Genomic DNA, 24,352 nt, shown 5'->3' on the forward strand with positions numbered 1-24,352 from the left:
GGAAGGGAAGGGAAGGGAAGGGAAGGGAAGGGAAGGGAAGGGAAGGGAAGGGAAGGGAAGGGAAGGGAAGGGAAGGGAAGGGAAGGAAGGGAAGGGAAGGGAAGGGAAGGGAAGGGGAAGGGAAGGAAGGGAAGGGAAGGGAAGGGAAGGGAAGGGAAGGGAAGGGAAGGGAAGGGAAGGGAAGGGAAGGGAAGGGAAGGGAAGGGAAGGGAAGGGAAGGGAAGGGAAGGGGAAAAGAAAAGAAGGAAGCAAACTAAGATGCTTGAAAAAACATAGGGATGAGAAAGTAAATTTCCTATTCTTGTTAATTTTTTAGGATTCCTCTTTATCCTCTTGTTTTTGTTCCATCCCTGTACATTTTATAGTATCAAAAATTTGCTCTAGTATAAAAATTTCTAGGAAAGACCTCAGGTAAACACCTTGTCTACCCCCTTATGAAGGCCCTGTGGCAAACGCTTACCTCACCTGCCTTTTCTTGAAAAACTTCATCCCTTTTCTTTAGCAACACATCTCATTGTGCAACTGGTCTTCAGTTAGATTCTTTCTTGTTTTACAAATAGTGAAGATGCTCATGGATGCTGAGAACAAGGGATGACTCCACTGCAGGGCATGAATGAATAATATGCATCTGTCCTCTCTACTTACGTTCCTCAGCCATTTCTCAGCCACTCTCTACCAGTAATTCCTCCACCTCTTTGGCCATCTCTGCTATCATTTGCTTTTCAAGTTGTTTTACATGCCCATTTACTTTTACTTGGAGTTGGATCTTTGTTCAGGCTGCTAACTGGATGCACCAGAGAAGAAGTAGCATAAGGGCTTCCACAGACAGCTCCAGACAAAAATCACCTCAGATAAGCTTTTGCCATGGGCAAAGATGGTTTGCCAGATATTCTAGGACTGAATGGGAGGCAAGCATGGAAGGGGATCTGTAAAGGAAGAACTCAGTGGGTTTTGCCAGCTTCTCTTCAAATGCCATCAGAAACCTCAGTGTTGCAAAGAGGAGCACATTGAACTCACAATGCAGTTGGGCTTCAGCCCTGTGTTTACCTCTGTGGTAACAGACATGAAATATGCTGTAAAAGCAAAAAACAATTTCTGCTTTTGCCCATAACACTGAGTTATAACTCACCTTAGCTCTCTGCTGATGTCTGCTCCGATTTTATCCAAGTTGACTGTATCCAGAGGGAAAGACATGGCTTCTATTTTCATACTTGGTTCTCACATGAAATAATGGGGGAGAGGAGGAGGGGGAAGATGCAGCTGCAAAAACAGTCAGGGAAACATAAAAATCCCTATTGTTTTGTTGTAGTTCTCTGTGCTCTTCAACTTCTGGGCACAGACAAGACCTCCCCCTGCTCAGGTTCAATATGCAGGGGAGCCTTGAGGCTCAGAACTCCCTTCCTACTTTTGCCTAAGCGTTGCTGTCAATTGTGCTTTTGTTCACGGAAAAAAAAATAGCCCAATGCATGCTAATTTATAGCCAGGGAGGCAATTAAAAAAAAGTTTATTATCCTTTCCCCCCTGCCTCTCAAATGGAGTGTTACAGCAGCAGGGTTTTTTGGTAAACTTGACACAAACTGATGTTAGTGATGGGGGAGCAAGGCCAGGAACCAAGCACAGGTCTTTATATCTTCCCTCCACGTGAAACGGGACAGCCTTCCAGTTTGCTCTGTCTGTCTATACTCAGGAACATGCACGCTTTAGGAAAACCTGGGCACAAAGACACACTTATTTCCTTAGGCTTTGTCAGTAAATATGTTCTGTACACATTGCCCTCACATACCCACTTTAAAGAATACTTGTTAAACATTAAAGAAAGAATTACCTAATATAGCCACAATGTTGAGACATATTTACCTTTCATTACTGAACTTACTGTGTGCCTTTTTCTGTAAATTATGGCATATTCTTAATATTCAACAAAATGTTAGACACCAGCTAGTCCATATGGTGAAGTAAGTGAACCCAGCTGGCCTCAAGATTTTGTAACTCTTTGCAGAACCGTAGAACTGTACCAATAGAGGGTTTGTCATTAGCACAGGACTGGCCATTTTCTTCCAGGAGGAACTGTTTTTTTTCTCAAAACTGATGGTTTTGAAAGCAATAAGAAAGAAAGTAACAGACGTTTCTCCCTACTACATATTTTAAGTGGTCTCTGAGTGGAGTCATGATGTGGAGTTGAAAGTGCCTGAATGCTTTCAAATGAGCAGGTAGCATTCACAGGTGCCCCAGAAGTTAGCCAGGGCAGGCAGGGATGGGCAGCCTCTGCAGGGTGAGCTCCTCTTGAGGTGTCTCATGGGCAGAGACCACGGCTCTTCCCTGCACTCCCACCACGTACCACAGACCTGGGGAACCTTCTTCCAGTAGTTTACAGAAAAACACAAACTCTTCACTGGTGGCCCAAGTGCTGGTGATGGAAGAGTGTGGAAGAGATTTTTTCCCCAGGCCTGTGCTCTCACTCAGCAATACCAATGATGTAACCACAGCTCTTTCATGGCCACTGCCACTGGTTTCCCTCCCATTTTGCAAGTATTTAATTCTGTACTGTACAAGCAGAGGCCTCTTGGTGACAAATCTGGAGGCAGAGCTGTCAGTGACAGTCAGATTTGCAGAGATACATGCACTGCTGACTGTATCTGAGCTACATTTTCAGAAAGAGCAGGACATGGAGAGTTAACATGAAGCATCTCCAGCGGCATCCCATGGAGTAACAGACAAGCACAAACACTACTTAATATATTAGGGACTACTGCAAAAGCACGCCAGGAAGGAAGTCAGGTATTTGGAAGCCTAAACTAGGTCTTCCCAGCAGCATGAACATCTGCCATAAATTCTAGGTTATTACAGGCATGTGTCACACAGAGACAAGCCTTTTACCTTCAGCAAGCTTCAGTTTAGAAAATTCTTAACTGGTGTTTGAGCTTGATAGCATGGCTTTAATAACATTAGCAGCACTAGAAGAAGTAGGAATAAAATTCTAAACATAAGAGCCAAAGCTACATGGAGTCACACTTTAAATTACGGAGGCCCAAGAAGGTAGCATAGGCGTTTATCACTCCTCATTCTCATCAGGATGATCAGTTTCAAATGATGCCAGCAGGCAGTGGGCACATACAACAGCTTTAGAAACAGGGCCTCTTGCACTTCTGAAGACATTATACTGAGCATCACCTTACAGTGGTGGCTTTGATATCACATATTGGGAGCTTCAGAATTAATTGGGGAAGCAATAACCCTAAACACAGTGAGGCTATCTGATCTCTGTCCTGCTTGCAGTGTGGGCACTCGCAGGACATTTCCATCGTGCGTCCCATTCCCTGCACCCCAGTGTGAGGAGGAAGGCCCCCATTCTGTTCCCACTGAGGGACACCCAGTGCTGGAAGGCAAAGGGAGGTTTGAGGAGCACCATGAGGACAAGACCAAGTGGGGATGGTGAGGGGAAGGGAAGATGTAATGGAAATGGAGAGCACTAGTTTCTGTGCTGTTCCTTGCAGGCCAGGCTGCAGTGTGAGTGCGTGAGAGTGTGTGTGTGTGTGTGTGCGCGCGTGTGTGTGTGTGCAGGTCGCCTTTCCATGGGCACCCTGGTCCCGACTGAAGGGATGCTGTGGGCTGGAGGAGACTGTTTCTGTGGCAGAGTAATGAATGTGATAAAATGACCTCTTCCTCCTTCTGCTTTCTGCCTTCCTTCCCCTTTCCTTTCCCCCTTCCCTTTCTCCTCTGTGTCCAGGGCTCCTGGCAGCAGCCCTGAAAGTCATGGGACTATCCCGATCCCTGCGGGGCCAGGGGCTGCCTGCCATCCATCCATCCATCCATCCATCCATCCATCCATCCATCCATCCATCCATCCATCCATCCATCCCGCTCGGGCTCACAGCTGCAGCCCGGCGGTCCCGCGGCAGTGCGGAGTGTTCAGGGACTTTCCTGCTGGCACCCGGGCACCGCTGCCAGCTTCTCAGCTCCGGGTGGGGAGGACACCCCTCCCATCTGCGGTGCACCTCGTGTAAGTGCCAGCACCCCAAAGCCGCCCGCAGTGCTCCCCCCCCCTCCAGGCGCTGCTCCCCGGGGCTCCCCTCCGCAGAGTGCGCGGCTCCCCACCCGCAGCAGTGGGAAAATAGAAGATAATGGGCTTGCCCGCACGAGCTTTTATTCCCTTCTTCCCACTTTTTAATCTTTATAACAGTTGTTATAAACAAGCCCTGCCTCGGGGCTTTGCCATGCTCTGAACCTGAGGGAGGTGAAAGTGGGCGAAGAGGGTTGGAGGGATGGGATGGAAGAAATGCAGTCAAAGTTATTTCCACCCTCCCCCGATACCCCCTCCTCCTCCAATTCAAAATCAGAAATTACTGCCCGAGGAGCAGATACTCCGTTTTATTGGCTCGTAAAAAAAAAGTTTTCAAAGCCTAATTTCCACCAGATACATTGATTTTCCGTTGAAAACAGAATTAAAACAATACGCGCGAGTAGGTGCTATTAAAGCTAAACCATCTCTGGCTGTTAATCACGGGAGAGAAGGATTAGAAAAGTCAGTAAAGGAGCGCTGGGTTTGAAACGCAAAAATCCGGAGTTTTGAAAGAGTAAGCTCAGAGGGGGCTGAAGCAGCTCAAGAAACAAGGAAAAAGCCTTAATAAGAGTTAAAATTCAGTGTCAGGTTACTTCTCGATATTGCAAGGAATACACCGTTCCTGTAAGGGATTTGTGGTTGTGAAATGCATCCCTTGCTAAAATACCGTTTGATGTTCTTGTCGAAGAGAAAACCAAACCAATCTCTTTTCAAGTCCCGATTTCAAAACGAAGTACAAAACCCAAACCAAACAAAAAACCATCCCGGAAAAATCCCACTAAATTTCCAACCGCACCTTTGAACAGCTTTCCTAGCGATATTTTCTTCAAACCTCTCAGGCGCAGTACCCCTGTCTTCCCGAGGTCTCCCTGCCCTCCCTTCCCCCTTTTCTGCTGCTTGGATGGTCGGCAATGCCCGGCTAAATAATTGCTAGAATTTGAACAAAAAAAAAAAAAAGAAAAAAAAAAAGAAAAAAAAAAGAAAAAAAAAGGGAAAAAAAAAAGCCGGGAAAATGCACACCAGCATTCAGGTGCTAACCTACTTATTTGAAAGTAATTTATTTTCCATTTTGCCCGTTTTCCCTCTTTAAAACAGAACGCTAAAAGAAAGAATAAGTGCTTTAACATTTCAGTGTTGTGCTCTGGTAATTACTTTTTCACTTTTCCCCTAAGTTCCAATGTGAAAACCTCACAGGGGGGTCTTTGCTGTAGCGGGGCTACAGTTCCCAATCCCAAGCGCAAGATCTGCAATTACAAACCCATTCGGTGCCCTTCCCTATCATTAATATGCACAAAATCCTGCTGCTAATCTTATAATCTGTTTTGTTTCATCAATTGCTTGCCTAGCACCAGGCGGGGAAAAAAAAAAAGAGGGAAAGAAAAAGAAAGAAAGAGGAGAAGAATAAAGCCGGAAAATCACGGAAAGCTTCGGAAAGTAAACGGAAAAGCCAAATAAATCGGATTTTATTTTTGATAAAGCAAAAATCGTTAAGGCTGTTAAAAGGAAGCAGGATTTTCCGCTGGAGGGGTGGATGTCAGGGAAATTTAAGGAAAAAATCTGAACATATCCAGCATTTTATTTGCATATTCGATTTCTCCGCGTACGGGTCACGAAGTTCCTTAAGCAGTCAGCTGCGGAGGAGGGAGGGGGCGAGTAAACACCCCAGGAAAGTGCATTACTATCCCTTCAGTTTGCCGAGGGAGAGGAGGCGCGGGCAAGCTGCGGGTGCGGGTCCGGGGGCGCCCCCGCCGCCCCCCGCGCTGCTTTCCGCGGCCGCGCAGCTCCCGCGGGCTCCTCACGCCTGGCCATTGAGACTTCAGTAAAACAATGAAGACATTAGTTTTTGAAATCGTCCTCATCCTACTCCTTCCTCCCTCCCCCGCTCCCTCTTCCTGCACCGTATTAAGGGAATAAAACCATCTATGCCACACGCGTCCAATTGAGATTAATGCAAAAATTATGCCAAAAAAAGAACAAAAACCCCAAGCCACAACAAGAAAACAACTCCAAACAACCCTTATCTCATATATCTTATTCTCCGTGCCCCGCGCCAGGCCTCGCCGCCTCCTTGCCGTGCACCTGATGATTTATTAACGCAATCTGCGGGGAGAGCGACACGCGTGCCCGGCTACGGCTCGTCCCAGCTCATCTCCTAAGTAATTGTTTCTCATTAGTTCTGATAATGTTTTAATAGTGCTGCCCATAATTTAGTCAGCCTGGAATTAATAACGGAGGGTGTCCTGAAACGCGCGGAGATGAGGGGGAGCTGCAATATAAGCAGGTAGTCTTTAATTAATCAGATTAGCCCGGAGGTCCCCGCGCTGTAAGGGATCCCCCGGCGCAGCGCCTCGGACGGGACCCGGGTGGTGGAGGGGGAGAGAGGGGGGTCTGCCCTCGCTGCTCATCCCCAAACCGGCGGAGGGGCTGCGGGGGGCTCTGCCCTCGGGGCCGTCCCGGCCCAGAAGGACGGAGGTGGGCGGCTCTCCCGCTCCCGGGCCGTGTCCCCGCCGTGTCCCCGGGGGAGCCGCTCCCCGGCCGTGTCCCCGCCGTTCCCGGGGGAGCCGCGGAGAGGCGCTCCCGCCGCCCCCGAGCTCCCTTTCCTCGCTGCTTCCACGCGGGCCGGATGGTGGGGTTCTTCCTCCCCCCTTTTCCTCTCCCCTTAATTAAACCAAAAATAACCCAAAATAAGTGAAATCGCTGCTCGGAGACGGAGGGGAAACACAGGAAGAGAGGAAACGGCAGGAATAAGGCACCGTGGCTCCATACGTGAAATGGCCATGGAGGCGGTGAGAAATGAAACTAAAAAACAACTGTTTTCTATTTACAATTTTAAATAAACAGAACAGCCTTCCCCGCGGTGTTTGTCTAAGTGCAGCAGCATTGCTGCTGTGTAGGTCATGAAAAGGTTGGTGCATAGTTTAAAACTTCCCATTCTGTTAATTTCTTAAAGAACAGTCGTTCATAGTCTGAGCACAAAAGCTCATGATTTAATGAGGAACAGAAACAAAATCTCTGATTGTTGGTGTTTCAAACTTCATTGGAGTCCTCTGGCAACCACAAGTTGATCCTCTGCAGCTTCAATACCCTTTAGCCCTCCATATAAGAGTACATGCTGAATAGAGGACAATGCCTGGTTGTTATGTTTATTTACCCTTACTACAAGCTGGGTTAACCTCTTCAAAACAGCTTTACTAAGCCCGTTAACCACACAGCCCACATGATCTGTAGCCGTATCCCTAATGTGATGTAAATCTGACTCGAGACCATATGCACAAGTTCTGCTGTATTGTGTCTCCAAAAACTACAAGTTTATTGCCGTCCAACCCTTCCCGGGCTGGACGCTTCCAGGAGGAAACTCTCTGAATAGCGACTGCTTAAAAAAAAAGAGAAGAAAGTCAAGAGTCCTGTATTGTTGGAGCATGATTTTTAATGGCTGTTGCACTTCTACAGAAGGGCTGTGTTGGGGGGGAAAGCAAAGCTCACACAGGGTAAAGATTTTCATTGCAGTTATTTCAACTGGTGCACAATAATTTCTCCTTTCTGCCCGGAGTTCTGCACCGGAGTGGGAAGAAGCACAGAAAGAAATAGAAATAATTGTATTAGTTTCCATCTGCTCTTCTGAAGGAGCTCAGGGCTTATGTTTTGCCTATGTTTTGCCTGTCTCCCTCAGTGAATCCCGCATTTGTAGCAATCACTGTGATGTCACAAGATTTGGTGATGTAACTTCATTGCAGGCTCTGAGTAGAGCATGGGCCATGCTGGACTGAGCAGCGGTTTGAGTTGGGAGTAGCTTTAGTAATTAGCAATTCCGGCAAGCAGACTATGACAGATCTGCAAAAAGGAAATGAATTTCTGTTTAAGGCCGACGTCTTTAATTTTGCACCTCCCGCCCTCCCCCCACCCCCAAGTATTACAGGCATCTTTTAAAACAGCTACTTGGGGCCCCATGGCGAGAGCTTCATTTACCAGCTCATTTTTTCTTGATGGCTGTGGCAAGTGTAACAATGTTCTGTGCCTGCTTCAGTAATGGCATGTCGATCATGCTCCCACGGAAAGTAAACGCTCCCTGGAAAAGAGAGAATATGAACTTCCTGAGACACCTTTAGAAATTGTAGTCGGTGTGTGTTGTTCTTTACAAACACATCTGTTTGCCAAAAAACATCGTCTCCAACAGGAATCCTGAAGAAGTTTTAGGAGACAAACCAATGGGGACGGGGGAAGTGCATTTAAAGAAATGTGAAGGGCAACAAGCTCTCCGAAAACAAAGGCAAAAAGAGAGAGAAAAGAGAGGCCCAGGGTGCAGCCGGCCTGCTTCTGCCACACTAGCTGGCAAATACTGAGGGCCAAGAGCAGGGAGGCTGTGTGTCCCAGCTGGGGACAGGGGCTGGCAGACACCACACCTGGGGGAAAGCTCTGTTCCCCACCTCCAGCATCACCATCCAGCATCCATCCAGGGCTGTGCCAAAGGGCCAGTGGGAAACTGCCTGCAGACAGAGGGCAAAGCCAGAAGTTACCTTTGTCAGTAAACAAGAATGGTTGATCAGGTTGTGCTTTTGCTGCACCTCTCCATCAGGTCTCCAGTACTAAAGATAGGCCGGGCCTGCGCTGAGAGCCAGGGACTGGGATAAGAGCTGAAATAACCACGTGGATGGTGCAATAATATTGCCCAAATCTCCTCTGGAACCAAGGCAAAGCCCACCTGAGCACCACATTTAGGGAATTTCCCCAAATGGATGCAGAACTATGATATGTGCCTCAGCGGTGGCGATCCGAAAGTCAGGACAGGTTTCAAAAATCACTTTGTATTCCTAAGGATTTTTTGTTGGTACCATGGTGACAAGTTTAAAACAATTAACTATGAGTCATAATTAAATTTTAAACAGAAGATATATGTTTTGAATAGTGCTGAACCTGACTTGTTCCTTTAGATGCTTTAATTCACACGTGTCTCTGAGTAGGATTTGGAAGATAAAACACTGCACTAAGACATGCTGAAGTTCAGTAGACAAAAAAAAAAAAAAAAAAAAATTGTATTTGCAATTCTAACAGTAGTTTGACACATTAAAAAACCCCCAAACAACAAACCCCAAAATCCAGGTACAAAGATGCAATGGAGAAGAATCCAGAGCAGGCCTGGTCCCAGCACTGCATAGGGTGGCTGTGTGAAGCACTGCACACCCTTTTAATGTCCTGCTGTGGTCAATATGGGATCACAGGCTGGCCTTGGGTTTGACAGTGAGCAAGACTAACCAAGAGCAAGGTACGGTCCACAGCAGCACATGTGTCTGGGCATGAGCAGTGAGAGAAATGCAGAGGAGAACAAACCTTTTTCTGGTTTTCATTTGAGGCTTGATAATTACTAAACAGAGGACTTCAGCAAGGAAAGTGAAAATATAACCCATTTACAAAAGTATTTAGGAAATATGTCGCTCCAGTGGCATATCCAGCTAAACTGAAGCAGTATTAATTAAATACTAAATCATGCTCTGGAATAGTTAAAACAAAAATCCACCTTAAACAGTAATCTAACACAAATCAATATTCTTGCATGTAAGAGCAGGCTGTATTAAAGCCATTAAAAACATAATAGTAAAAACTATTATTGTATCCAAAGTAGATTTTCCTACTATAATTTGCAATATTTCAGGTAGGTTTGGAGAATGGGAATGACAGATACTCAAGGGTTGGCATTTCAAATTGAATTTTTTTGTTTCTTGAGCAGTCAACCCTACTTTACCCAAACACCAGCATCAACATTATTATTACTACTATTAATAATATACCACTTCTAATTATAGCTACATCTCTGTAATTTTCAGTTATGCTTTTAAAACTTTAAAGAAAATGCAGTCCCAAACTATTCAATTTATTAACTGTTGTGAAAAAAATTGGGAACTAAGTAAACATTATATGACATAGGACTTATTTGGAATAGTTCAGGTCTGTGCAGTTATCTCAAACTGCAAGGTACATTTTTTTTTTTTAACTGTAAGAAAAACATGGTTTACTTGTCCTTTTCTTTTTCCTGTAGGCATTCAGTAATGCCCACTCAGTAACAGCTAATTCAGTAGCAAAATAAAGAGTAAAGCTAATTCAGTAACAGCTATTGCTTACAGAAAAAATTTGCATGTGGGATGGCAGTCATAAGTAGAAATACGTTGACGTCTCAAATCATCCTTCGTAGTTCTGTGAAAGGCTGATTTAGGAGTACAGTTATCCTAAGCACCTACAATGGTGTGCAGAAAGAGACGGGTGCCTAACAATGTCAGTTCTGATCTCTGGTGGTTCAAACCATGGCTGGGAGGGTCTCAACCCTTCCACTGACTGGATACAGAATGATCTAAAGTCAGATACCCCTGCAGGTACCTAAGCTGTATCATGATGAATCTGGGTCAGTATGTCTTTTTAATAAAGCAGGAGTTAATTAAACAGCATGATTGTCTTCTCTTCATTGAAGTAATATGTTTAAAAAGAAAAAAGGATAACGGTGTGTATGTGGACACACAAACACTGAACCACGTGAGAAATGCCATTCCCTGCTTGTCAGTGTGCAGCTGTACTTTGTGTTGCTAGGAATTTGAATTCTTCAAGGAAAAAAAATGCTTTTTTTTTTTTTCCCTAACAGCAAAGGGTAACATGAAGTTGGCTTCTCTGCCTGTTCACTCTGAGGCTTATTTTCCCCCTGCTAATTTGCAGTGTTGAGCTAAAGTCCAGAAAAAGAAACCAATTTTAATGCCATTGAATATACCCTATTCACTGACTCTCTTTCCACCCACAGGTTTCAACAGATAGGAAATACCAGTAATTACAGCTTTGTCCCCATGCTCTCTTTTCCAATTCTGCTAGATGAAATTTGCCTCTAGCATTCTTTTGATTTTCTCTCACATGAATATAAAGAACACAAGACTTTCTATAAACACCATTTGCTTTGATAGCATTAATCTCAAGATTAATTTAGTCATAGATCTAAATTTTCTTTTTGGCTAATTTTCTCAACAATCTCACACTTCCAGCCTGTACTTAGATTTCAGTTCAACTATGGGACCAAGGGCTTGCTCTTAAGGAGGCTTGCAACATGAACGGGAACAACGGCAGGTGGGTAATGCAAGGCTGGGATTTGCATCCGTCATATTCAGTGGCTGTGGATCTTGCTCGCCGTGCAACCAGATAAACAGAGAGAGCCTTTTCAGAAACCTGTAAAGGGACTTTGCCATCAGGCTAATCAAATGTGTCAGACCTGCCTTAGGAAGAGACAGGCCTTCCAGGTAAAAGGCTGATGGAGAAATGGGAAGGAGAGACCCTCACATGATGGGCACAGCCTCCGGGTGACAATACCTGGATGCAAATAACTCATCTGGGATGAGAAGCGGGGGAATGGAGGACAACTGTGGCATTCACCAGACAGCAGTCTGGAAGTGCAGCCCTACTGAGAAATGGGCAGATTTGTGGGCCAAAGACTCTGCCCCTGTTTAAAGTGATGCAGCACAGATTCTGCTGTGCCAATTCAGTGCCATCCTTCATGCAGCCACACAGAGAATGTGCTGAAGGCAAAGCCCTGTGAGAAATAGGGTGACTTTGGCACTCACCAGTCTGCAGTGTATGGGAGCTGGAAGGGCACTTTGTCTGGTCCATGCTGTACAGCTGTGAAGGCAGCACAACATAGCAGAAGGGTTTGTAGATACAAAAAGTCTGTGCTCCCTCAGCCTGATTGCTCTACAGCTCTGTTAGGGCAGAGTACCAAGGAGGAATCAAGGAAGAAAGTGAATGGGCAGCATTCCCTGTTTGGGTCATCATGCAAACTATCTAAAAGTCCTTCCCAACTGACTGCCAAGAAAGACTCAAGGGTTTCCTTCTGGCACAAAGTATTATTCACAATGACATTTAATGCTTTGTTAGGACAGTAGCAACATTTTTAAAAACTAACAGCAATTTATGCAAGATGCAGGCCAGGCGGAATAAGGTCTTAACAGCTCTACTTCAAATTTCAGTATATCCTAAAGTGCTGTGAGGATGGAAAACGAAGATTTGGCAAATATAGAAAACAGCTGCAAGTGAATTAAAATTATAGATAGCTTGTTAGGGTTTATGCTTTTTTGGGGAAGTTTTTTCTTTGGTTTTTTTTGGGGGGGTTTTTTGGGGTTTTTTTTGTTTTGTTTTGTTTTTCCTCAGAAGATAATGGCAAACGTTAGTCTTGGAAAAATGGGAATTGAGAATGGTTAGTTCCAAGTGATGCAAGGATCCAGCCTACAGGCAAGAGAAGCCACAAGGCATAGCTGACAGTCATTTTCACAGGTCAGGACATAAAGATATAGGCTTGTGATAAAGGAGGGAAAATCAGTTGTGCAGTAAGAATAACAAATGCAACAAATTTCCAGGTAGTTGTGGAGACACTGAAGGGATGCAGAACCAAACTTTGTAACACACCAGTATGGCAGATTTTATGCTTGTATGATATGAACTTCCTTTTAGATAAATGCAGCCACTCCAGCACAGCTCAGACCTAGCAAAGTTCAACATGTAATTGAGGGCTCTTCTTTGATAACTTAGAATACAACCCTGGACACATGGTGCCATGGATATTGAACATGGCTCTTGTTGTATCTATATGTCATCCTTAAAGATTTCCTTTACCTATAAGAAATTACATGTATCAAGTCACAGAAAAAATCTCAGCCTTGGTCTGTGATTTGCCATGGCAAAAGACAAACACATTAATGCAGTGTTTCCTAGAACATAAAGACCTCCTCTTTTCCTGTGTGTCTCTCCTGTATTTGGGAACATTTACTTTGTGAAACTTTTGGGAGTAGTTAAGAGCTTGGTAAATCTGTAAGACCATTTTATATCCAGAGTAATACTGTTTTTCAATGGCAAGAAGCATTTTACCTTTCTAGAAGTTAAATGGACAGGATTCAGGGTCCATGACTTCAGTGTTGTCTTGGGATCAATATTTTCTGGTGGAACCAGGAGAGGGGAAGAAATGATAAGGCTATAGTGTTTATCATGGGTATAATGGAATCATGTTATATATAGAATTGTGTTGACTTCGCACAGGGGATGGACAGGATGGCAAGTGAGGTACTCGTATGTTTTTCCATAAGATCAGGGAAAGTTTTATACTTCATGTGTATTGAAAACTTTTTATATGATACACAATGTTACACAAGGTTTTACTCTCATGATATTTTATTTCTTTATGTACCACTTGATTAAGGAGAGAAATAAGCAGCATAAAACTGTCATGATACAGAACATTTAAGGCTCCTCATAATAATGTGACACAATTATCTCTGAGTTGTGTATTAAAGTACTTGAGTTAATTAAAGTCAAACAATAATTGTTCTGGGACATGTGGGACAGTGATCAGATGAGCTAGTCCCCTTTGGTTGGCAATACAGAAGAATTAGATGTACTCCTGCACCTGGGACTGCTTGTGGCTTTTTCCTCAGCATTTGCTCCATCTGTGGTTACCTGTGCCTGTAACCACATCCATCCCGATAACTGCAATGAGCTCTCTAAGAGGGTTACTGCAGGCTCTCAGTTCTTAGACCACTGCAACCTACTAATCACCTGCATTGGTACTGAATATGAAGATTGCTTTTCCTAGACACAGAAAGCATGTAAATTTTGAAGTACTAAATAAGTCCTGTAAATTCCAAAAAAGTCTACTGGCTCCCTGTCTGTCGGATTCTGTGGATGGGACTCCAAGCATGAGCGTAGGTTTTGGGAACTCTGTGCTCTGTTTTTGGAACCACTGCTGCGGTTCACTCAATCATTGTCCAGCCTTTGCTAACAAACCTTTGATTTTATGCCTTGATCTCATCATACATGTAGCCAACAACTTTAAGACCCATGTGACAGTTGCCAGGATTTTCTCAAAGGTATTTATACAGGTTGCATTAAGATCGTGGCTTGTCTACAGCAGAAAGAAAAGCCCAATTGTCTTGCATCAGATGAAAGAATATAGCTAACAGTGCCAGGTTAATTTGTTGCGAGTGTCCATGCATGGGCTGTCCTAGGCCACTGTGTAGAGACAGTTGACTTTTTCAAAAGCAGCTTACTCTGGGAATCTAGTAAAGCTACTTAGATGGCAGGCTTCAAGGTGCTAGGGGATCCTGGTGAGTAGGTGTGTAGTTAGGCCAGTGAAAAAAAGGAAAAACAAGACAAGATAATGTTCCAGAAAACTGCAATATGGACAAGAAATCACTTGCTGCTGAATTTTGAATTAAGTATGGGTCTAAAATAGGGGTTTATCTAATGCTTATGGAATTGCTGAAACCTCCTCTTCCACTACTAAGGGGACTACTGATGGTGTGACAGTGTCACAAATGATGGGAGGTCCGCGGACAGTACTTTGCTGTCACACAGTTAGAAACAGTGCCCCACTGAAAAAGATTGGGTTTTTTCCCAATTACTTTTCTCAACAGTTCTGCAATACTTTCCTTTGCTGACCAAATCCCTGCAGAGTGTGTGGCAGTCTGGTTATCTCCTTGTCCTGCATGCCCTCTTTGGAAGGGATGTGCATGGCAAAATGGATATAAGAGGACCAACAAGCCAGCCACCCTTCTCTCCTCCACCCCTTTCATCATTAGGAGATGTCGTGAGTCAAACAGAGCTCCCACACTGCTCTGGTAGCACGGGCCAGAGGCTGTGTGTGAATACAGCCATTGTGTAAATAAGCAATTATGTAAGTCTCCTTCCAACCCTGGTGACCTGTGTCGGCAGTTGCGGGCAGATGCCAGGCTAAATGGAAATGAGCAGAAGGGGTGATGCCAGCTGGCCAGGGCAAACCCTGTGTACCTCCTAACCCACATAGACAAGTGGCCTCAAGTCCACAGATGCAAGAAATCTTTGATCTGAGAAACACCAGCTCTTTCCATGGTAATTCAGTGTCTCGCCCACTTCTGAAACCCAGAGGTCTAGTTATGACTTTTTGGAGACACCAAAAATGCAAGGAATAAATGCACTGAAACCCACTTGGGTCTGGGAACATTACCTCTAATCCTGTACAATATTAGCTGTTATAAGGAAATGAGAGTTTTGTGTTCTGCAAGCAGGGCAGATTTGGTCTTCTGAGGAGGGAAGGGAGCAGGTGGATAGCAAAGTCTCCCCCCCAAAAGCATGGCATTCAGGAAGATAATTCCCCTGGGATTAATGAAAACACACATTGTTCAAGTGACTCCCTGCAGAGGAAATTTGGAAGTCTTTGCTTTGGGGCTTAAAAGGAACGCTTGGATTTGCTTACAGGTAATGAACAAAGGAGAAGAGGAACCTGGTTACAGCAAATGGTGTTGGGTCTGTGCCTGGGGGAGGAGTGATTATCCTGCGTACAAAGCAATGATTTCTCTTGAAACAGAAGGTTGAGACCATATTTTTGGGGAAGTCAAGAGCTAACAGCTGTGATGGTGCTGAATGCAGGTTTAATTAATTTTTTTCTTCTGCAAGTTGTAGCCAAAGAGCTGTCATAAAGAGCTGGGTCATGATTCTACCCTCTCATAATGAACTTCCAAAGGTTAGTGAGCTGCTAGGAGGTGTTCAGTGAAATCTGGGTCAACTGAGAGCATGATCCAGACTGCGACAGGATAATGCCTCTCTCTCTTCTCTGCTCAGGCCTGTCCTGCCTCCAGAGCAGGCTCACACATAACTCTGGCTTCCTTTAATTGTCTTTGAAGTAGGTGAGATATGCCCAAATAACCAGTGCAGTCACATATGACTGCATGCCCATGAAGTTTTGAAGACTTCAGAGGCAGTGAGCTGTATGGGCAAAGCTTTTTGGGCTACATATTTCCATAGCTTCTCCTCTGGACCCTTTCACATTCACCCCTTTTCTGTAGCATGGGTGGAAAGAGACATGTACACAAAATCTTTGGGGAAAGGAAACCATCCCTGAAAAGGTTTGTCAAAGATATCTTCTTGGCAAGAGGAGATGCTCAGTGGATCACTGATCTATTGAAATGTGCATGGGGGGGAATTCTGCAAAGTATCATCACCATAAAGTTTCTGTAGCCTTTTTTATTATATGTAGAAAACATTAGAAATCACTACCTTTTGTTTCTTTTTGCCAGTGTAATCTTCCACTGGAGTAGAAGTAGTCAGTGAGTTCAGAGGATAAATCAGTTTGTAAAGCCAGAAGCAGGCCTGTTTGTTTGAGACAGGCTTCTGCCTCTAGGAGCAGATGGAAGGACACAAAAGGTCAAGAAAGAAAGAGCAACAACCACATGAAATAGAGATTGATTTTTGCCTCAAATAACTCCTGAGCAGCAGTGCAAGAACTCTGACAGAAGAAACCCTTTCTAAAGCTCAACAGGTAGAAAGGACTTTGTGATCCTTCAAGTCCACAGTGGGGCAGGAAAGATGAAGAACGAGGACCTACAAGGTCCTTCATTTCTTCTCTACCTGGCATCACTGTTTCCAGCCCATATATAAGGATTTTGCCCTGCTGTGTGAGCCAGACAAGCTGTTTTTCCATCTTACAGTCCCCCAAGCTGCCTGAACCACCAGGGATAGCCCTTTCAGGTGGGGTGGGCCTGGGGATGCTGCTTGGTCCAGCTCCAGAAACTCCTCAGGTCACCAAAGTCTCTCCCTCTGCCTGAGCAAACAATCTATTTAAGATCCCTGAATGAAAGGCAGGTATAAGGTTTTTTTTATTTCTGTCTTTGCATTTTCTTTAGTTACCTTCTCATTGTGGTTGCTGACTTCCTGTGCTCATCCAGAGCAAGAAGGAATAAAATTAAAGAAGCGGAGGAAAATTCTAGAAATCAGGAATATTCTCCACTGGTTTTCATTCTCTGTCTTATACTGTATTGAGAACGGAAGAATCCTAGAGAGCACACTTGCTGCTGCCAAGCAAATCTTTATTTTATAGCACAAAAGCAGCTTCCTGGACAAACAGCCTATCCAACCATGCATTTTTTCTCCCTAGTGAGCATCTTGGTTATTATATGGAAAAGTGAAAAGTAACTGATGGTAAGAATTTAGGATCCTCAGATGCCCTTAATTTAGTAATTTTGAATTAACTTGAGGTTTATAGACATGGAAGCAATTTGTTAAATATAAATTAGAAAATTCCATCTGAAAGTAAATTACTACAGGGCACACAGACGGCATTTGATACCAAAGGGAAAGGTAGCAGTAAAATAAAACAGGGTTGAGAAAAATAATAGTGAGGTTTGTTTTGCCAACAAGCATGGAATTGCCCATATTTTTGTATTCTGTGTTTTTTCTAATTTCAGATTCATTTTCTGAATAGGATTGAACAGCCATTCTCTATTGTGATTCTCTATTTCAATCGACAGAGCTTTTGCAGAGAGCCACTCCAGGTCTCTGAAAAAGCTGGCTAGCACCAAGAGGAGTGAAAAGGCAGCAAGACTGCTGCTACTTAAATTAACTGAAACAATATTTTGGCTGTACAGGCTTCTGAATTCCCTCAGTAAGGCTTAAAAAGAGCCATCTGGTCAGAACATTACCTCTCTAGTTAGATTCTGGTTTGGAAATTGAAATGAGGCTCATGAGCACTTGTTAATGCTTTTTAAACGGATTTTGGAGGTGGGTAGTCAGTCACCTTGGTGGGTTGCTTGGTGCAGAGCAGGTTTTGGCACGATGGTGGGCAGGTGTCTGCAGTGCTGGGTGTCTTCCCACTCCATGCTCATAGCAAAGCATCGCCTGCACTGGGAATGTGCCGACACAGCATGACCCTTCCAAAAGCAACTTGCCCTGCATTTGCCTCCTTGAGCCGACAAGGATGGAGGAGTCGTGTCTTGCTGAGGAGGAGCCCAGAGAGGTGCCATCCTCTGCAGGGTCTGCATCCTCCAGGACAGGAGCAGCTGCCTCCTCCAGGGGCTACATCTGGGTGGAAAAGCTATGGAGGGGCACAGACCCATCCTGCTCCTGGCTCATGGTGAAACTTCTCCCCACGGGAAATACCAATGTGCCATCCCTCTGCGTTTTGGACACAGGTCTTTAATGAGTGGAGGAGAACAGATTAAGAGCCACTGAATGCCTGCTGGGGAGTGGAAAGGGTGGAAGCTGGCAAGAAAATATTTCTGTATGAGTTTCTGCCCTGCTTAGAAGCTTTTGCAGCCCCGTGTAGTAAAATCTGTCTCCTTCTCTCCCCACCTGGCATAACTCCCTCAGGACTGATTGCACCAGTGTAGGAACCAGTAAAGCACAAGCAATTAGCTAACACAGCCCCTTCTGCTCTGTTGTAGAGGTTCAAAATTTGCCCCAGATGGATCTTTCTAAGAGAAAAGCCTTCAACAATGTCACAAAACACATTTATAGAGCATTTTTCAAATACTAAAAATGTATTGAGAAATTCTGAGTACTAATATGAGCTCTCTCAATCTCAGTTTTGACATTAAAATTTAATTTGTCTACTTTTTAAAAAGATAAACAACATAACTGTGGCCCATGCTTAAATCCCACCAGCATTCTTCATCTTTGCATGGAGATGCACCTGAGCCTAGACTTCTTAAGGCTGGTGCTCCTTAAAGGTGGCAATTTATCACAAATTCCTGAATCCCTCACTCTGCAGTGGAAGGAATACACATTGCCTAATTAACATAAAGGACAGCACATGCCCTGTGCTCTCGGAGGGAGGGCTGACAGCCCTGCAACCCAACACACACAGAGGTACCCTCTGCTGCCACTGTCGCCGTGGGATAGGATCCAGCTTGGTTGATGGCACCTCAAAACTCAGCAGTCCTGGGCACAGGGAGTGTGGTCCTGGGCTGCTCCCTGACTCCCAGCTCTACATAAAAACCTGAGATATAATGCCCTCTAAAGTGTAATATAATCCCTGTGGGTTGATGGGGTTTGATACAGCTCCACGCCAGAGGGATGTTCCTGTGATTCCCTTCCAAGAGGCACCCCTTGGACATGGTCCCACTTCTCTAGCAGACACAGGCTGGATTGAGATAGGGTGGATCCCACTTGGCTGGGGAGCCCTCCTGGGGTCTGCAGCGCAACCAGGAGAGGGAGGAAAGAGGGGAGAGACCTCCCTGTAAGGTGGTGGGAGCTGGAGCTGGCCGAAGCACGAGGGTGCATTGTCTCTAAGATACAGTGGCTTGGGGTAGCTTTTCCTAAACAAAGAGCATTATAAGAGAGCCACTGCTGGAAATTTCCATTCCTTTGTTGGGTTGATGCTGTGTAAATAAATGCATTCCTAAGATTTTTCATAATCCTGGAAAGGTCCATAAATGAAACTGTGTAGTTTGCCAAATCACTGGAGTTCATATATATTATTCCTCAGCTGTTGGAAACACGATATACAATGGTACAGAATATAATGCAAGAAACTTATGCTAAAGGTCTTCTTAGAAGCACTCTGTGCATTTGTATGTGGCATGTACAAATATCTCTTTTGATTTGCTCTGTGGGATTTAAATATTCAACCTATATTACAACTTGGGCTTGTGATATACTTACCTTAACTCTAAATAATCCTTACCTGACAAGTGACCTTGGCAGCAGCATTTAGATATTCCCTAATTTAATATGTGGGTGCTTTGAAAGCATTTGTAAATTAGTATGTGCGATAAATGCATAATCAACCTTTTACTTTATTTTTCTACTTTTCCTTATATTTGAATTTTATTTAAAAGTAAGGCAACTTGGGAAGATTCAATTTCAATAATGATATTGTGCTTGATGTATTTACACACTGAATGGCTTAAAAAAAAACATTTTTGATGTCTTATATTTTTGTCATATATAAACACTACTTGTAGAAGAGATACAGATCTGTATCCAGTGTACTGGTAATGTAAACTCAGGAGTTACCTAAATAGTAAAAACTACTATGTCCTCATTGTTAGAAATCAGATCTTTTTCTTAAAATAGGCTAATAACTTCTCCCACTAAGTCTACCCCCTTAGATTCAGTTAATCTGTATTTATAGGATCACTTCTCTGTTTAATGTAGTACAAATGCTTTAGAAATTTCTAAAAGAAACCATTCTTTAGAATACTAGAATGATGTTTATCACCCTTCTTCTTTTTTATTTTTGAGCACACTGACATCTATTTTATATTTAGGCTTTCAGACCAGCTGTAACTGCTTTCTTGAAGATTAATATTTTAATTTTGAAAATCATATCCCTTAGTAATGCAGTTCTACTGGAAAAATATTGAAATAACCTGGAAATAACACTTTTCTTTTTAAGCACTTTTTAGTTTTAGATCTCAAAGTTTTAGACAAAAGAGAACGCTTAATAAATAGTTGAAAAAAAATACAAAATGTATTTTTTTCAACATTTGTTTCTACTTGTCCAAAATACAACATTACCATTTATTTCCTAGACATGCTATTTTTTAAGCTGGATTAGAATTGCAAAAAACAGCCCCACAAACAAAACAACCTAGAAACCAAACCAAAGCAAGCCCTCAAACAGGACCATCTCCCTAGCCCAAATACTTCTGGCTAGTTGGTTAGCTCTCTAATTTCCTTCGGTTTGGACACTGCCACAGTACTTCTAATTCCACATTGCTCATCTGAGATCCTAATTTTTCCTGACCTCAGTACTCACATTTGGGGGCTACTGTGTCAAAGCATTTCAGCATCCAGGATGAAGTAGCCTGGTTCAGCCTTCTTTCAAAAGAAGATTATTATGGTAATTGTAGGTCTCAAATCGGAATAGATTATAAAAGCTTATTACTGTATTTTAATACAAAATATTGTTAACTGAACGCATCAAACTTTAAACCAAATTAATAGCAAACTATGATCCCAGAGACTGCAGACCCGTAACTTATCTACCACACAAACAGCTGCACAAATCTCTCACATTTATTTTTTCCAGGCTTTCAACTTTGATTAATAACACGGTAAAACCATGCAAGTCTCAACCATATTAACCACAGCTATATTTTTAGTCTTACTGACATGAACACTTTAATATAATAAAAGGGAAAGGAAAACAGAAGAGGTGTTTCATTAGGACACGAGGATTACTGAAACTGCTGTGTGGAGCATTTGCCAGGAGGTGGTAGGGGAAGAGTTATTACTCACATTTTAGCGTGTCGTTAGGATGTGGAGCAAGAGGATCCCTCAGTGAGATATGTTTGCTTTGGAAAAAAATTAAGTAATCAGACTGTCCAAGCTCTTCTCACTGACACAGTCATAATAGCAAATTAGAAGCTCAGTTAATGAGTTTCCAGCATTACATGGGAAACTATTTTTCCAATTTTGTTATAAAATCCAGCAATACGACAGTGCTATGAGATCCAGAAGTTTGCATATTAACCCACCAGTCCTTTTTTATTGATAGATGGCTACATGCAAAAATATATGAAGCCCACAACCTGGTTGGTTAAAAAAAATAGCCTGCACCACAAATCCTCAGCAAATTTGCTCTTGCAGCTGATTACAGAAGCTTATGTTTTAAAAGCATTTATGAAGAGAAAAAAAAAACCCAAACCCAAATAAACCCCTCCTGAATGGCTGATACAAATAAAAAACCTCAGCATTATGCCAGTAAAATAGCAGCTTCAAAACAAATCTAAAGACTAACGCTTGCCTAACATTAAATTATTCAATATTAAACATGTTTGGATTAATGATTGTGTGATTCTGGGACTAGGGTTAAATTTGGTCCAGTCTCCTAGTCAACTGTTCATATGACAGGGGTGTTCCTTAGATGAGTTTCTGACACTAAACTCAGCTGAATGAATAGTATTAAACACATCATAAAAAAATATTTGGCTGAGTAAGTAATTTGACTTTTTTCTTGCTGCATTACCTGCCTACACATTTGCACCAGCAGTATGTTTGTAACGATGCCTCTTGTAAGGGAGCCAAGCCTTGTAAATCGGACTAATGGGCAAAACCAGTCATGTATTTTCTATTTCTATATTGTTTGCTTGAAGAGAGCTATATTTCAAAATTGAGGGGGAGAGAACAAAGAGATCCAGGCATACAGCATCCTAATTCCTGAAATCCTGAAATCACTGCTCTGGACAGCACCCAAATAGTGTAGTCATGGCTTTACTGGAAACACCCAGATACCACAAAGGGGATGCAATAGCCTAGCAAGAAGGGCAGAGCAATAGCAAACACATTGTCACACTTTAACTCCAAGAAGAAAGCATAATTTCTGTTTTGACCTTTGCAGCATTTTTAATGCACAACATCCATGGTATCAGAAATGCAGGGGAAGAGGGAAGGCAGATACCCTGATTTTTTCTAACCCACTAGAAAGCGGAAAAAAAATGTGCAGAAAACATTTATATGGCACCAGTGAAAGTGAGACCCTATCCACAGTCTTACAGCTGAACTTCTCGACCGGAGGGATTTGTCTCCTACTTGAATGCCACACAAGCACATGTGAACCATTCCCACTCATCTGCACTCCCCATTCTGACATTGGGACTTTCCTTTTTAACTAGCCCAGGCTTGGCTGAGACTAAGATAAACATGTTTGGCTGCAACTTTTTTTTTTTTTCCTTTCAAAAAGAGGCAAACTGGATTATAGCAAATAACCTTTAAGATAATTAACTGACAATGCTGCAACTAGCATAAAATCTTCCTTCAGGCGACCCCTAATTTAAGTATTACTGGCACAAAGTGGAGACAGATTGTGCATCACCACCGCAATATTTACATAGCAGAAACCCACAGAGCAGGAAACGTGAGACTCAATGATGCACTAAATTAGGAACAATCATATTCTAGTGTTAATTTGCTTTCTCCTCTATCCAAAATTCAGGTCCAGCAATTGGTACAAATGCACATAAAACATTCTCATTTTTAATGATTAAGGACCACAATCTGCAGTTTCACTCAAAAGTACATTCAGTTACTACTGGGCATGTTTGAGGGATCAAACCCCCAAAAGTGAAACAGGTCTACCAGGATACAGATTATTTTAGAAATTGAAGGCTTCCTAATCCATTTATTTCTTTCCATAAATGTGCAAGCAGTCTGACTCCTCTGCCAGGCTACCTGACTTTTGATTGCAAATATTTTCCTCTGACAGTAACACTGTGATTCTGCAGCAGAATCGAGAAGCAGTTTTAATTCTCCAATGCTGTAGATACTTGCAGGTACTTAAAAGGCTGTGTAATCAAAGAATTAAATTTAAAATGGGGAGGAAGGAAAATACAGCCATTCTATTTCTAAATATATTAGGAAGTGATAAATTTAGAACACACACTATCCAGAGACAGATTTCACAAGCAATACTCTTAGTTACAGCACACTTCATAAGATAAAAACAAAGAGCCATCACTGACCTTTCTAAATCTTAAATATTATTTGAATTTGGTTCTACTATGGCATATTAACAAAATATTTACCTTGCCTAATCGCTGATGTTCTTCAAAAGCAGAAATCAGTTCTTGTGCCCACTTTATTTTTTCAGGGCTCGGAGAGAACTGTTCCTGGACAACAGCAATTTGGTTGGGGTGAATCACCTGCTTACCTACAAAGAAGATTAATAACACCAGAATCATGCATCGACAAACAGATGTTCAAGCAAAATGTTCCAACCACTTGAGGCTCTCATATGCCTTGCAGACTTTCTTGCTCTCTAACTAATTATTTTACTTAATTTCTTTTCTTTTTAAAACTGGAAAGCAGGCAGATAGCTTTTTCACAGATTATTTTAAGATGAAGAATACCTGGTGCTATGTTTGCATTCAATATAGTTTGAAAGAACCCACGATTCTTTCTCCTCCCTCCCCATTTTGATCCACACATCTTCTCTCAGTCGTTTCAGGTGCAATTGTTTGTCTCGGACAGTCAATAACAATTAAGTATAACGCATCTCTGAATTTGACTATATAAATAACAGCCTCAGCCACTCTTAAATAAGTTGTATTAAAGTGTGTTCAGAAAATGAGATCTGAAGAAGATGGCAAGAGATCTGTAGGGCTGAAAAGTTACCAGTACCCTAAGGATCATTCCCTAAATTCTCAGTATGGGTTTAGCATCATATAATCCTCGATGTGGTTTAAACTGTTGCTGCAATGATTGATAGTTGCAGGTAGGCTGCAATATTTATTTAGTCACTGGGATAGCAAACAACCACCAGCAGTGCCCTGAGGTTTTATAAAGCAGTTTTTTTAATCCTTTCTTGTATAAATGTAAGTTAAGAAAATAAAAATAGGTGTTGTCTTTTTCACTAGAGATTTTCAAACGTGAATAGACAGCCACATAATCCGTTTTAATCTGCGATTGTATTTATCTCCCTTAAAACAAATATATGTCTAATTTGTTTGACACTTTAAAAAGTGTAGCATTTGATGTTATTAATTCATTTCTATGGGAATTCCACAGACCGGTGTGATTTCTGTGGTT

At 42.8% G+C, this 24,352-nt stretch overlaps 1 protein-coding gene across 2 annotated transcripts in view; it reads right to left on the reverse strand.

The window, feature by feature from the left end:
* Window positions 1–7,469: 7,469 nt before the first annotated feature.
* CLYBL (citramalyl-CoA lyase) overlaps window positions 7,470–24,352 on the reverse strand; it is a 163,505-nt gene continuing 146,622 nt past the window's right edge. The window contains exons 7-9 of one of the 2 annotated variants that reach the window (XM_014263033.2): window positions 23,350–23,474; window positions 8,027–8,126; window positions 7,470–7,891 (exon numbers count right to left, since the gene is read on the reverse strand). In XM_014263033.2, the coding sequence (XP_014118508.2) occupies window positions 8,031–8,126; window positions 23,350–23,474 (221 nt within the window). In that variant the 3' untranslated portion in view covers window positions 7,470–7,891; window positions 8,027–8,030. Of the gene's footprint in view, window positions 7,892–8,026; window positions 8,127–21,064; window positions 21,121–23,349; window positions 23,475–24,352 lie in introns of those variants that run through there. The other variant, XM_088051573.1, reaches the window with a different exon arrangement.

This window comes from Pseudopodoces humilis, chromosome 2 (genome assembly GCF_049639895.1).
Source record: "Pseudopodoces humilis isolate 2021_Gansu_Grassland_sample_001 chromosome 2, ASM4963989v1, whole genome shotgun sequence".
NCBI classification, from domain to species: Eukaryota; Metazoa; Chordata; class Aves; order Passeriformes; family Paridae; genus Pseudopodoces; species Pseudopodoces humilis.